At 36.1% G+C, this 15,912-nt stretch overlaps 1 protein-coding gene across 2 annotated transcripts; it reads right to left on the bottom strand.

Moving 5' to 3' along the window:
• Positions 1-16: 16 nt before the first annotated feature.
• On the bottom strand, positions 17-14,562 carry styk1a (serine/threonine/tyrosine kinase 1a). 2 transcript variants are annotated; one of them, XM_083544374.1, is made up of 10 exons: positions 14,347-14,562; positions 11,953-12,008; positions 8,819-8,995; positions 7,120-7,353; positions 6,119-6,300; positions 5,008-5,088; positions 4,611-4,825; positions 3,865-3,905; positions 3,528-3,624; positions 17-1,872 (listed from the first exon to the last, which is right to left on the bottom strand). In XM_083544374.1, the coding sequence occupies exons 2-10, from the start codon at positions 12,005-12,007 to the stop codon at positions 1,677-1,679; spliced, it is 1,278 nt and encodes a 425-aa protein (XP_083400500.1). In that variant the 5' UTR covers position 12,008; positions 14,347-14,562; the 3' UTR covers positions 17-1,676. The 2 variants fall into 2 exon arrangements, with proteins under 2 accessions (XP_083400500.1, XP_083400501.1); XM_083544375.1 differs by lacking the exon at positions 8,819-8,995.
• Between the last annotated feature and the right edge of the window lie 1,350 nt (positions 14,563-15,912).

Here is a 15,912-nt window from a genome sequence, read left to right on the forward strand (position 1 = left end):
ACAGAAACTCAAGCCCGGGGTTTTAAAATATTTATCTTTCATTTTGATTTGATTCTGGTCTGTACATCATATTATAAATAGAGAGTCGGTTCAGTGACATTACCGTCTCCGAGTGCATTTGACTCAATAAAAAAATGTCCACCGCTAAAGCCTAAATGATTTAAATACAATTTTAAATACATCCCAGTCAAAAGTAAAACTGTCAGATACACAATTCCTGTGCTTCTATATAATGAATAAGGTAAGGGTGGATTATGCATTAGAAATGAAGGAGATTGAACCATCCGAATCGTTTGAATCGATTCAGTTAAACGATTCAGCTCAGCAATCCCAGACTGTAAACTGTATAGTTTGGTTGCTTTGTATGAATACATGAACATAAATATTTTAAATAATGGTAATTTAATGCTGATAACACTTAAATTTTGGGATTTGCGATCATATTTCAAAAGTTCGGACACACCTGTTTCAGTGGTTTTATTTTCAACATTACTACTGGAGACATCTCAACTATGAAAGCACACGCATGGAATTATGTAGTAAACAAAAAGTGTGAAACAAAATAGAATATGTTTTTGCCCTGTCAAGTTCATTTGTGACATTTCTTGCCTTCTTAATGCACTTCAAACAATCAGTTGTCTTGTGCAGAGAAGAGGGCGAGTACAGAGTCAATACCTCCATTAGTGCTACTACAACTGTACAAATATTATGGGAAGAAACTCTTTGTTAAGTAAAGAGAAAAGACAGTCCATCACTATTTTAAGAAATGCAATGTGAATCGGAAAAATCTCAAGAACTTTATCCCCAAATTTAGTTTTTAGAACGCTATGCTGAAACAGGCTCTCATAAGGACTGTCCCATGAAAATAAGACCAAGTGCTAGCTCTGTTGCAGAGGATAAGTTTACTAGAAATACCAGCCTCAGAAACCTCAGATTTACATAAATGTTTCTTGGAGTTCTCAGAGTCTGATGAGTCCAAGATCTTTTGGTTTTTACTTTGTTAGATCTACAGAGGCATCTACCATATACTCAACACCTCTGGGAACCCCTCAAGATTGTTGGAAAATTTTCATCCAGGTGACTACAAAATGAGGCTGACTCAGAAAATGCCAAGAGTGTGCAAAGCTGCAATAAAAGCAAAATAATAATAATAAAAACAACAAACATATTTTTTTTACATAACTTTAACACAAATTTACCATAATGTTCTTTTATAGTTTGGATGTCTTCAATGTTGGTGTTGAAAATAATAAAAATAAAGAAAATCACAGAAGAAGGTGTTTCCAAACTTTTGACTGGTACTCTATGTAGATAATTAAGAAATATTACAAAAAGTAACAGTAATAACATAATGTAGTAATAACCTACTATAATTGCATTTATACATAAGTTCTATAAACAAGAATCTAACATGGAGTAAGTGACATTTCCTACACAATCAGGTTTTATGTGCTACTTATTTGTTACAGACGTATATGTAAGTTAGCAAGTTAAAATCATTTTGGTTTGCAGTGTCTGCCATGCACCAACCACAGCACCTCCTCCCCCTCAGCACACCACAACCCACACAGAATGAATAAATATATACTACTACAAATGTATACATGCATTTTACTGTAGGTGGATTCAGTTTGTGCGAAGATCAACATCTCTGAAAATGTCCACGTGAAAGTGTGTTAAAGGGCAGCAAAATTGTAAGCCTCTCCATAGCCAGATTCCTGCATGTACTTCTCAATATCCAGTGACTCAGTCGCTTGAAGTACAACCGTGTCATTGGCATGACTCTCAGCTACTTGGAGCATTGAAATCACGTCCTTCAGTGGAGCTCGGTCTTGTGGTCTCCACTGACAACATGCCTTAATGATGGAGTATCTGAAAAATATACACTTTATAATAAATATAGATGCTATAATATTAAAATAAAAAAATGGCTTAGATTATAACTGCTATTATTATTATTATGATTATTAATACTTCAAACAACTTTTTGTTGTCCAATGTTCACTCAGATCACTTGTCAGAACAAAATGTTTCAAAGGACAAATTAAAGAATGTGTTAACATTCAAATCTGTTCTATAGTATTTTTTTTAGGACTACACCCCTAATGTATCTCAGCAATGATTTCCACAATGATGCACATCTTCATGACATTGTCTTGAGGCTATGCAAGATCTGTAGCATTCCTGACCACAGGTCAAAGAAGCAACAGTCAACAAGCAATAGTGGTACTATTAGTAGAGGCCCATATATCATGAGTGAAGTGACAAATCACTCTCAAATCGATTTGCCTTAAGTTGTGGCTCTGCTGTCCTGCCATTGATTAGGTAACAGTTGCAGCACATCTGTAAATGTGTGGCTGACTGTGTCTAGCTGCTTGGTCTAAAAAATCCTTCCTGCAATTTCAATTATTTTTAGTATTAAAGCAAACTATACAGCAGGGATATGCTAAGTTTTCTGTAGCCAGTAATTTTAAATACAATCCATGAGCTTTTTTAGTAAAGATTTATTTCATGAAACACTGTTTCTAATGTCCAAAAACAACAGTCTAAGACTACTTATAACTACAATACCCACATCAACCACAGCCTGCCACCAGATTACAATTTGTACAGACCTGATTTCAAGTCCCACCACACATTTGTCAAGTGTATTGGCTTTTATTGCCATTTTTGCCATATACAGATGGGCCTGTATACAATGAAACAAAACAACGTTCCTTCAGGACCAGGGATCTACACGGAGGTGGGACTGAACTTAAGTAGATTTCTTTTTTTTGGTATCAGCTATTTTTTTTTTTCCAGAAAACGTTTAACTTTTATTTATTACATATTTTACACAAATGTCTAAACTTTCTACTTCTTATAATTTCAAACCAGGCTCGTTACTTTAGTGTTAATCTATATTGCATGGCTTTTTCAACCTACCATTAGTGTATAATTTCCTGGCTCTCACGCACCACAGACGAAGGCTAGCCTATGAAGCCTAACAACGAGCAAGGCAGAAGGCAACGAGAAGTCTGGGGTTAACGTCAATGAGACAGAGTTAGTCAGTGATGTAAACATGACTGAGAGCAGACACATTCCTGATCACCTGATCATCATCTTTTCTCTGATTGTGTTCTATATGGTAGATGTTCAGCCTGAATACATTCTTTAGATAACAACATTTAAAATTATTTTGTATTAATATATTAATAATGTGAGGTCCAGTTACCAGCATGACACTAAAACAAGTAGGAGTAATGACTACCTTTTACTTAAGTACATGTCAGAGCCCAAACTACTTTACTCTAACTTAAAAAACAAAACACAAACAAAACCAGTACATTTAGAACAATAGCACAGAGACTGTGCAGTGTGGACCAGTACAGAGAGCTATTGTGGATGTGAACTAAACTGCAAAGCGATTGTCTATGTTATAGTAAATTCTGATCATTTCTATCGAAGTGGTTCTTAGTTACATTTTTAAAGAAAATGTTAATATACACTTATAATACACACTTAATGTCCTGTGCATGTTTACTTACAATGAATTGGAACAGTTGATTGGTTTCTTTAAGGTTTTCCCTCTTTGTAAGTACTGCAGGAGTTCACTGGCCATTACTTTAGGGAAGGGAGGTTCTCCTAAAATGGTGGTTTAGACTACATTAGATGTTGTACCATATTTTATGGAATTACCATTTAACAGATTGACACTTTTTAATCTGTCCAATATTGCAGCTAGCTAATTTCTGCAGTTGGGTACATTTCCAGCAGCTTGTTTATTTATAATGAAGTATAACACTGATACTTATAAAGGTGGTTTAAGTTCATGTTGAATATTATGAAGATTGTAAAATTTGTGAATTTTTTAAACAAACTCACCTAATGTTACCATTTCATACAGCAAGACACCAAAGGACCAGCTAAATTAGAAAAGAAAAAAATGACATGCTTGACCTCTTAACATCTCTTACACTGAATGATTAAATCTACAGTTTGTCATTCTGGCATAAAAGTTATATCAAGAAGCTGAAGAATATTTCGTGTACATGTGCAAGCTATTTTGTAAATGTATCTTCTCCTGCCATTTTTTTTTATTCTCCTCAGCAAAACAAACACTACTTTCACAAAACATTACTTTCATTCCTCCTATTTCACTTTCATAAAGTAAAAAGCATTAATATTTTATTTAAAAAAATTAAAAAAAAAAAGGAAAGAAATGCAATTAAGTCCAAGTAATTTTTTCCAAATTCAATGGCAAATGCTCAGGGTTTTAGTCTTTTTTTTTTTTTTGCTGGCATCCTGAATATCAGGTAAGCGCTTTCTCCACTAGCTAAATACATAAGACTAACAGGGTGGATGTTACTTACTGTTTTTTTTATTATTATTTTTATTATTCTTTTGTAACATTAGCTGGTGGAACAAGTGAAGCTTCTTACTAACAAATGCTAACAAGGGATTTTCATTTCTGTGCTTCCTTATATGGCTAATTGCTTCTGTGCTTCCTTATATTCCTTATATTAATAGAAATATGTTGACTTTCAGATTAATATAGGAACGCATTATTAATTGGATTGCCAAAAAAATTCCTCAAATTTGTAATGCATTGCAGCCTTGAGATTACTCACACATCACTGCTTTCACTGACAGGTCGATAGGCTAACACCTCTGGAGCTTGCCACTTTCTCATCTCTAGTTCCGTCAAATCCCCTGAAGTCCCCATTTTCATTCTCCTACGAAAAGCTGGGCCAAAGCCCCAGAGCTTTACAGAAAGGTCTCGATCAACCAAGACACTTCTTGCACCAATGTTTCCATGAGTACATTTTTTACTGTGTAGATGTTCCTGTAATTTCAAGGTTAGACATCATTTCATATTGCTGTGCTTGAAAGTTCTGTAACCATTGAAAATACACCAATCATCACTGAGCTAATGTATATCTGAAGATATTTGATTCTGGATATTTCATGCAGCATTTTTGCACTGGGAAATTAAGTACCATGTGATCAGATCAATGTAGTACTGACCAGAGCGGAGGCGATCTGTCTTGCCATTGAGCAGAGCAGTTTTTCGGTAATAGCACATGGTGCCTCCAGACCTGTGGGACCCTGTATGGGTCAATGACAATGATTGTAAACATTACATTAGTTAAGTGTAACCAATACTCGACAATATATCATAATCACTAAAAGTTCTATATATATACACGCTGACCAGGCATAACATTGTGACATTATGAGCTGTGAAGATATATTAGGCAGCAAGTGAGCATTTGTTCCTCAAAGTTGAGTTTCACAAGGGCTTGAAATTGTGACGTCTAGACGACTGGGTCAGAGCATCTCCAAAACTGTTGCTGGTCTGCAGTGGTCAGTATCTATCCAAAGTGCTCCAATAAAGAACCAGCGGTGAACCCGCGACAGGGTCATGAGCGCGCCGAGGCTTATTGATACACGTGGTGAACGAAGGCTGGTCCATGTGGTTCCATCTAACAGACAAGATCCTGTATCTCAAACTGGGGGGACCATCACAACATTAGGCAGGTGGTCATGATGTTATGCCTGATCGGTGTGTGTATATACAAAACATACAGTACATATAATGATGTCGTTTTGACTAGATTTTGGAGCACAGCTGTAAAGCTTTGGTGATAATTCAGCTTGAAGAGCATTAGTGGGGTCAGGTACTGATGAGGAGATCAGGGGTGTATTCGGTGCTACAGTTCATCCCAAAGATTTTCAGTGTGTTTGGGACATCTCAAGATCTTCCACTGTATATTTACATTTATGGCATTGGCGAATGTGTCCCAGTCCAGAGCAATTCTTTCTAACGTATTAATTAGGGGCCTTATACCCTTCCAATTAACCACTAGCTACCACTTCCTGTTGCAATCTGTAATGCATTATGTCTACATAGAGCTTCTTTCTGTACAGAGGCATCAACATTCTGGACCAGGTTTGGGCCTGCTAGTTAAAGTGAAGGAAAATTGTCATGCTCTTCCATACAAAGATGCGTTTAAAGCTTGGGAAGAACCAAATACGGGTCTACTGGTCAACATGCTTTTATCCATTAATAATTCATTAATAATTTTATTTTAGTAATTATTTGTCCATCTAGGCATTAACCATGTCCATACCACACCTTTCTGCATCTCCATAAGAATCCGAGAAGATCGTTGTTCTCCAAGCCCTCTAATATTATAATTAGGGGTGTCTTGTCTTTTATTACACCTAGTAGTCTGGGCAAACAGGGATGTGGCTCCAGTTCTGAAAGGAAGTGGGCAAAGCTCAGGAAGACCTGGCGTTCCCTGGAATCGGCTGATTCTGCAATGGAGTACAAAGCATGGTAAAAGAGTTAAGATGATCATACTGCAGTTGCACACTTCTTTATCATGGTATTATAACTTACATGTGCAACATATACAGTAAAATGTAGGGTTGTCGAATTTCTATTAGCTATTAAATGCAGTCTCAGGGTTTAAATGACACCAGACTTCTTGGTTATTGGATATTTGAGTATTTCTACATAGTAGAGATCTCAAATACATGCTGATATTTAAAATCTGTTCCCACATACATTGTTGTATACGTAAATTGTACATACATACACATTCACATATATATACATTTAAGTCCTAAAAGGCCATGCATTATATTTTAGTTTTTTCGTTTTCTTCAAGACTTAATTTTCTCGCGATCTTGACATAACAAACATTACTATTTGTATAAAGGAAATGATATGCTCTTAAGAGCATGAGAGCATGTTCTAGAGGCATCATGGATAATAACCATAACCATTTGTGGCAGCGGACGTGTGGGTGGGCACGTACACGCACGGCGGTGCGGGCACCTAGAGAAACTTAAGTCATGATCACAAGAAAATAAGAAAGAAAAAAATGATAATGCATGGCCTCTTAGGACTTAGGTGTATATGTCTAGTCAATGAAGACAATATAAAATAGCCAATGCATTAATATATAAATCCTTAAATATAATGGAAAATCTGATTTATAATAGGCAATTATTCATATTTACATGTTGTAGCCTCTTTCTAATGTTTTCAAAATGTAGTTGCTATAAAGCACAATCCTAATAAGGTGTTTACTTTAATAAAACAATCATCTATTTATGTGATGTTTATACCATTAAGCACCCGTAAGACCACTGGCTTCTGGTCTAGACTGGCCTGGTAGAGTGTGACTATCTTATCTGGTTTTATTGTGAAAGACTGGGGCAGTGGGGCGATTTGCTCAAAAGAACAATGCTGCCGCTCAGTGGCCAATTGTGGTTCTGCAAGCTGTCTGCTGGCCATGGTTTTCGGCGTTTGGACTGTCATAGGCACAGCTTCATACTCCAAGGGGTTCAGCTCTGGAGGTGCTATAAAAGACCAAAGAAGAAACATGCAGATTTGTAAAACTGTGAAATAGATGTATAAACAAATTTTACACTAACAATATGTATTTCCCATACAGAAATCTGATATATGGCCATATATAATCATATATATATAAAATGTTATAATGATATATGTGAACATATTTTTTTTTCCATTGGTTGCTTGAGACATATATAATAAAGTATCTGCAAGAGTGAAAGGGAAAGTTTATAGGACTGTGGTGAGACCTGTGATGTTGTATGGTTTAGAGACAGTGGCATTGAGTAAGAGACAGGAGGTGGAGCTGGAGGTAGCAGAGCTGAAGATGTTAAGGTTTTCGTTGGGAGTGACGACGATGGACAGGATTAGAAACGAGTTTATTAGAGGGACAGCGCATGTAGGACGTTTTGGAGACAAGGTGAGGGAGGTGTGATTGAGATGGTTTGGACATGTGCAGAGGAGGGTTAGGGTTAGGACATGGGGTATATCAGTAGGAGAATGCTGAGGATGGAGCCAGGGAGGTGGAAAAGAGAAAGGCCAAATGGGAGGTTTATGTATGTGGTGAGGGAAGACATGCAGGTAGTTGGTTTGAAAGAGGCAGGTGTAGAGGACAGGGTGGTATGGAGACGAATGATCAATGTGGTGACCCCTAATGGGAGCAGCCGAGAAGATGGAGACGACACTTTTTCTATGATTATTTCCTGTTTTTATATGCCATTCATGTATTTCATATATTAAAAACATATTTAATTTACACACACACACACACACACACACACACACACACACACACACACACACACACACACACACACACACACACACACACACAATAGCTGTTTGGCTGCTAGCACTGGACCGGATTGCCTTTACTGAACACTTGATTTCTTTAATGCAGACCTCTCTATTACATATGTACTGTGAAACACGACATATTAATGATAGGGATCTGTTCATGAAGCCTATGTATCAAGGATAGTGCCAAGGATAGTGTCTGCATCATGACAAGAATCCCAGTTGATGCAATTCTGCATCATTTCAATTATATAACTATGAATGTTGTTAAGAGGTTACACCCTGGCATTCCATTCTTCATGGGGTATTGCTTTGTGATTGCTCATTGTGAAACAAACAGCACTGTGGATTAAAAAACAGAAATGACGGCCCTGCTTAACTAATCAGTAGCATAATATGCAACTCGTTGTATACAGTATGCTTTTGAGATTTTTCAATACATTCGCAAAGTCCTCATAATCATAAATATATTCAGATGGATCACAAATACCCGAGTTTGCTAAAAAAGGACCTTCTATAGAATTGGCAATGGAAGTTAGAATGAGGTATACGTTTCATTTTATTTGAGTACTTAATTGAACTATTTTATATTTGATTATTTTTGAAAAATATAAATCTGAACATGGATGCACAAAAATGTGAGAGATGTCAAACAGGGATTATTCTTCATACCATCGATGCCTTGCAGGTGCTGCTTCTTGGTACTGTGGTGTTGTCTATGTGAATTATGTTGTATCATCTCCTGGTCATTGAAGAGCCTCAGACAACATAAAAGTATCATCACACAGAGGAATGCCACCAGGAGTAGCACTGGAATCACTATGATTTCCTGTTGATACACCTTAATTACTGAGAGAGAGAGAGAGAGAGAGAGAGAGAGAGAGAGAGAGAGAGAGAGAGAGAGAGAGAGAGAGAGAGAGAGAGAGATTTGGGAGAGAGAAAATGACCTCCTTCAAATGAAATCAAATATTAAAAGCTATTTATATATTTCTTTGTCAATTTTTCATTTGTATAATTCCTTCTTATGCTTTCATTTTAACCTGCTGAGTTTTAAAGTTATTTACCTACAAGTACTTTGCATATTCACATTGCATATGCCAAACTCTAGTCAGAAATTCCAATGCATTTTTTTTTTTCTCAATATTCTCACATCTGTATATATCTCACACACCTTTCAACAAGATCATACCTACAAGGAAGACATCTTCCTTTATAGAATGATATGTCAGTAATGCCAGATTCAATCTACTGGTTCGAAAACCTGTGCTATATGGTTTTGAGCATTATTTATAGATTCCAACACTAAAATGGCTGCCACTGATACTCTTCTTTTAAGCATTAGTAAGCATTAGACTAGCAAATATTCTGGAGAAAAGTTAGTCAGTACACCAGATCCAGCTGATGGGGTGCAGAATATCAGACCATGTACTAGGGGCTCTTGCATTCACTACCCTGTTGGTGATTTACACTATTCAACTTAACTGACAAACACAGTTGACCTTGCTGAGAATGCAAAATCCACCTTCCAGGTTAATCGTGCTGTAAACAAATGCAAAAGGGGAAAGAAAAGTCCTGGTGGACAGCAAAAAAATAAATTCTGGACAGCACTTGTTGCTGATTTGTATGCGATATAAAACAAATCACCTGCAAAGAACAAATTAAGGCTATCTGTAAATTGTTGCTGATTCCTAAGCAATATTAGAAAGCTCAGCCACAGAAAAGGAAATATCTCAACAACATGGTGAAGCCAGTTGTGGCCCAATGCATCATGCTCCATGAGACTGTCTGGTCCTGCAAAAGGGAACAATGTTGAGAAGTATCTTGACTTATCATTGGATGGAGTTCCTCATAGACCTTGCCAATCTTTTTTTTTGCTCTGGGCTTCCATCCTGAACCATATCGGCTCCTCCAGTATACAACCCCAACACATGAGCCCCAAAAGATCAAAGGAGCTTTTAAGTAACCCAACATGTGGCCAAAGCAGGTAGATACATTTAATCGACAGATGTTTTGTTGATAATTTCTGATTGTAAATTAAGGGACCACATGGACCGGTGCCCATAATGAGGACCTTGTGGGGTCTCAATTTGAAAACCGGGGTGCAGTGCCATGTAGACTGTTCTTTTTCTAACAGCTTTTGTGGTGGCTGGTTTTGGTGGTTCTGCCATTTTTAGTGGTAGCCACACTTCATTCTATGCATTACCTTACTAGATGATTCAATTAATAGCGAGATATCCTTAGATATGTATCTTAGATTTGTGTAATTTCACAAACGCTAGCAATATGACACTAACATATCACCAGTGCACGTTGTTTATCCAAAATCCCCTACAAAGTTAAAGAAATCATTATATTGGGCCATAGTAGATCTCGCAACAAATGGAATTGTACACAAGAGTGAATTTGGTGTAGGTGCTTTTCACAGTTGTGTAGAATTCTTTGCAGTGTAGAGCCACTGTGCTTAATCATTATTAAATTACAAATTGTGTTTTACAATTTAAAAGCTAATAAAACTTGATATCAGCAAATAAATAGAAATTCCAGCCAACACATCTAGTAGACAGAACATTAGAGAAGTTTTGACTTTTGAGGGTGAAAGACCTACACTTCCTGAAACAATCACACATTTCTATGTCGAGAATAGAATTTGATGTAGATGTGGTCTAACAGGAACGACATGTACTGGTCAACCAGAGGTCCAAGTGTTGTTCTCTCTACTATTAAATCTTAAACAATTCGCTTAAGTTTATTATGTTGGTCCACGTTTATCATCACTGACATGCCATGTTCACCCAGATGCCTGGTACACCCGGTCTAGAGAAAACAGGTTTTGCTTGTTCAGTGGGTGGACAACCACTGAATGGAGTGTAGACTGTCATTCTTATGTTGCTTCAGTAGATCTGCATAGTTAAAACATAAGACTGGCATAAAGCTCTTCAAAAATCTGACATCCTTCAGCTTTAACTGTTTTGTTTTAATCGATGTTGTTCATTAAGTTCTTTCAGATCCCCCCCCCCCCCTCGCCTTATTTCCCCTGATTTTTAATATAGAGTAACTGTATAAATCTCTTGAGAGGCCATGAAAGGAAACTTTTGAAATGTTCTACTAAATTTGTTCTCTTGGTGTATTTTAATGTGGTCATGTGATGCTAAGATGGGTTTTGTTTTACTTTAAATTTGCATTTATTTATTTTACAATTTGCTTGATTTATTTTTAGTAATATGGTTTTTCAAAGTCTAAGAATATTTCAATTGTGCCCAGGTTTTGATTAATTTGTTCTCCGCTTTAAATACAAAATGCTTACTTTGTGCACATCCAACCATAGTTGACCTTTCTTTCATTGCCTTAGAACCAAAGTGACCAAATCACAAATTCAGTGATGTGATCCAAATTATAGCATGATGATGCCAGTAAAGCCTGTATGCCCTCGATATTCTTGATAGACTTCTATTGTTTAGAACAATGGCATAAAAGTGAAACAAATCCTAAAGAAAAACGATTCCTTGTTTAACTCTAGTAATTAATGTTTTTTCTTTAGAAGTAATTCACACATAGGGGCAATTTAGCATAAAGAAAAATGCTTATTGACATGTTTTTCGACAATGGGAAGAAAACTTACATAAACACAGTAAACACAAGTAACCTGAGTATAGGTATGTATGTGTGTGTGTTGAGGTGGGGGGCATGCTAAACAATGCACCACCATGACACCATAATTCAAGAACTTGACATATCAAATACTGTGCACACGTTATAATTTTGTGACCTAACTGAAGGACATTGTTTGAAAAAATTGAGCTACTTACTGCATAACCTGTCTGTTGAATCACACATGCTTGTTACATTAGTTGAGCTCGACATGCTGTGAAAAGAAAACACACAATCAAAAATATCACCTGCTAATAGTGAATGGACAGGAAATGACTGAAGTGTTAGTAAGAACACAGAGGAAATACAGAAGTTATTTAGTTTCGAGTCTTTCATGTAGAAGGATTTGCTTTTTAGGTGTAAAAATGCTCAGACATGCAATGGGTAATTGAATTTATTGAATTTGTCTGAGAAAAGTTAGTTAAAGTGATTAGGAATTAATATAGCAAATGGGTAATATTTGTACGGGTAATACTTTAAATGGTTTGGGTGAAATAATTTTTGTTTTAAACGTTTATGAAAGCAATGTATTACATCTAATAGTAGCTTAATACTGTTTTTAAAATACCATTAACTAGTCATCTATGCAACTTTAAACTCTTAGAATAGATAATACTTTTCTACCTGACTGCCAATACAGTGTCAATGCAATTTGTTGTGGACAAAAGTATTGGGACACCTGATTGTCCAGCCATATGTGCTTCTTTGTTAGGGCACACAATTCTGTAGGATGTCTTTGGATGTGGTGGCATTAAATTTTAACCTTAACTTGAACTAGCAGACCCAATCCTGTCTTAGCATGTCAAAACCCGTGTGCACAAAGTGAGTGAAGATATGGTTTACATGGGGTGGAGTGGAAGATCTTGAGTGGTCTGCTATAGAGCTCCTACCTCACCCCTAATGAACATCTTTGAGATGAATTGGAACACTGACTGCACCCCAGGCCTCCTCATCCTACACCAGTACATAACTTTATTAAAACCATTGTGGCTACATGTGCACAAATCTTCATAACTACGCTCCAAAATCTAGTGGAACATCTTCCCAGAAGAGTGGAGGATATTATAACAGCAAATGGGGACTAAATGTGGAATGGAATGTTCACAAACCACATACTGTAAGAATCTTAAAGCCCGGTATCCACAAACATCTGTCTATGTAAGTGTATATGAATGTTTCTGATCAGAAAATAACCATTTTGGTGCCATTTGTGGCTGGTTGTTGCCAGTATCTGCTGGGGTTACTGCCTATAGAAGGTGACAACTATTTAAATAAATATTTTGGAAAAAATATCTATGTGCCATTGCATATTTCAATTAAAAATAGCAAAAAAGGTAAAAAAAAAAAAATGTTCCTTTTTCTTAATTCACATTTAAAGTGTCAACTTATTTTTAATAATAAATTGTTTAATATCTAAAAAATATAATAAAATATCTGTAACTATTTAGCATATATATATATATATATATATATATATATATATATATATATATATATATATATATATATATATATATATATATATATATATATATACAGTATATATATAATTATAGAGGTATTTCTACTACATCAAATGTCAAATGCAAATGTTACAAATGCATTTAAAAGTTTGGGCTTTAAGAAAAAATCTGCATACAGAGGAAAGAAAACATGCGGCAACGATGAATTGCAACAAATCATGCAAATAAAGATCAAGAGCTTCAGTTAATATTCACATCAGTCAAAACTGGGGGAAAATGTGATATGTGACCTTGGCTGAGGCACTTTTGCTGGTTAGTGTATTTCAAAAACTGCTGATTTCACAGAATGTTTGCACACATTGCTTTGTAGGGTTTATGAATAAGGGTTTGAAAATCATTAAACATCCGATGAGCAGCAGTCAGTGGGTACAATTTTACTAAAACTGAACTGCTGAATGTTGGAAATATGTCGTCTTTTCCAGACTTCGACTGCATCAGACCTGTATCAGCATGATGTTATGATTTGCACTGCTGCCAAAGGATTTGCATATTAAAAGAATCAGAATGAAACAGCAGCTGTACAGATGTAGGCACAGGTACAGGTTCCTATTTAAAATATTGGCAAGTGTAGATATTGCTCAAAAACCAAAACCACCACATTAGGTCTGTATGTTACATGCCACACATTACATTGCACGAAAATATTTGTGTAGTCATGACGCATTGTCTTTATTTCCAACTATTTTTACCTGTTACTCAACCTGTTCATCTGCATTGCTCTACGTGCACATGCAGATTATTAACGAAAACAGAAATGGATTACAAACTGAAGTATATTGCAGTATATTGCTTTACCCTCAAGCCCTAAATAATGTAATTAAACCCTTGAAAATTGTATCTAATCTTTTTTATATATATGTCATTCAGCTGGCATTACTCTCGTATGTTACATTGGTGTTACATACAATAATTTACGTACGTTTTCAATACTATCATTTAATGCTATCATGTCCTATTTTATTATACAGTTTCAAAGTATAACATCATAACAATGAACTGCAGAGATTGTAAAAAACCAAGTCAACTTACATGCCAAAATGTGTAGCACCATTTGAGTAGGCTGGTTTGTCTTGTTATCTTTCCATAATCATTTCTTCTGTGGTAGATTTAGTTAATAACAATTAAATCCAACATCCCAGACATGGTATTCTTTGGTTCAGCTAGATTAATTTCCTTCACCCCATGTACTGTCTACCTAACTGTAGGCATCCAACTTGCATGTTTTGCTTTCCTTAACAAGTTTCCTCACTTCAATGGTATGCCCTTCCCTAACCAGTATTTCCTCATTTCCACACCCAGATTTTTCTTACCGGAAACATATTTTGACCACAAAGTAATGTGTATGTTAATGGAATAATCAGTTATGGCTAACCCAAGGGACAGAGGAATCAGGGCTTTACTATATTTATATAGTTCATATAGTTATTTGTGAAGTCCTCATTTGCAGCGCAAATGAGACTGGTAACTCAGTGGTTTAGGCTCTGGGTTACTGATTGGAAGGTTTCGGGTTCAAGCCCTGGGATCACCACAAACTAGAGGGTTTATTTGTTGATTATATTCTTTCATTTGTTTATTTATATTAATTTATATTAATACATTTCTCATTTTCCTGTAAGTATTAAGATAGCAATAGGCTGAGAGCTACTTCTCACCTACATAGCACAATTATTACAAATATATTACTATTACAGTGAAGAGCTACTTAAAGAAATCCCTTGTGAGAATGTAGGAACTGGCCAGCTGCAGTACAGAAGCTCTTATTGGTTTTCACTGTTTGCCAAAATTCATTAATTCATTAAAAATGTATTAAAAAGGATTATTACAGTGAAAGCCAAACGGGCTTGATTCTCCAGTTTTGGCCGGTAAGTCTTAAAGCCCTGCTGAGTGGCCCTGCAGGATTCTGAAGCTGAACTCGCCAGCTTCATTTTTACCTCCTCCACATTTAGAAATAGCTTTTAAGCGATGTTCACTTCCATAGCACTGTTTACTGCAGTAGTATTACTAAGCCTTCCTACTCAATGTCATTAAAATCAATACATTTTGACATTTTGACCATATTTGCATTACCTACATTGTCCTGTTTGTGGGTTCTTTCATTCTTTCGTGTACATTTTAATGCCTTTGGACTGTGTAAATTGAAATACTTAATACTAGCTTTAACTATTCTGCTCTGTACAATGATTTATAGCTATTCAAAAACAAGTTTAAAGTCTGGAAGTTGACCATTCCATTAAGAACTTTATTCAACAAGCCATGTGCTGACTGCCTGGTGACACCAACACCGTCAACGTGCCTGAATTAGTCCAACTGCCAGATTTAGACCCGGGTCTGAATTAAATCTGACCCAAGCCTTCCACCATAAACAACTTATGAGTCGCAGATGCCCAGGTCAGGGTGTGTGTATTAAACAGATTAAGAGGTCCAGAAAGCTGTCACTATCTACAATTAGAGACAACATGGCATCAGACATGGCTTAGTTATTGACTCTAGAACAGAATCCGGGCTGGAAAATGGTTGAACAGAGCCTTTTAGAACAGAAAGAGTTCCTTTATGTTCCTTTTCAGAGAATCAAAAAGTTGCTATGTCTATGGCTAA

Source organism: Silurus aristotelis, assembly GCF_946808225.1.
Source record: "Silurus aristotelis genome assembly, chromosome: 6".
NCBI lineage: Eukaryota > Metazoa > Chordata > Actinopteri > Siluriformes > Siluridae > Silurus > Silurus aristotelis.

Coding starts and splice junctions, on each gene's coding strand:
- styk1a (XM_083544374.1), bottom strand. CDS start 12,007: ATGTCGAGCTCAACTAATGTAACAAGCATGTGTGATTCAACAGACAGG. Junction 8,996..11,952: donor TTCAACAGACAGGTTATGCA/GTAAGTAGCTCA, acceptor TCTCTCTCTCAG/TAATTAAGGTGTATCAACAG. Junction 5,089..6,118: donor TCTTATGGAGATGCAGAAAG/GTGTGGTATGGA, acceptor TGACCCATACAG/GGTCCCACAGGTCTGGAGGC.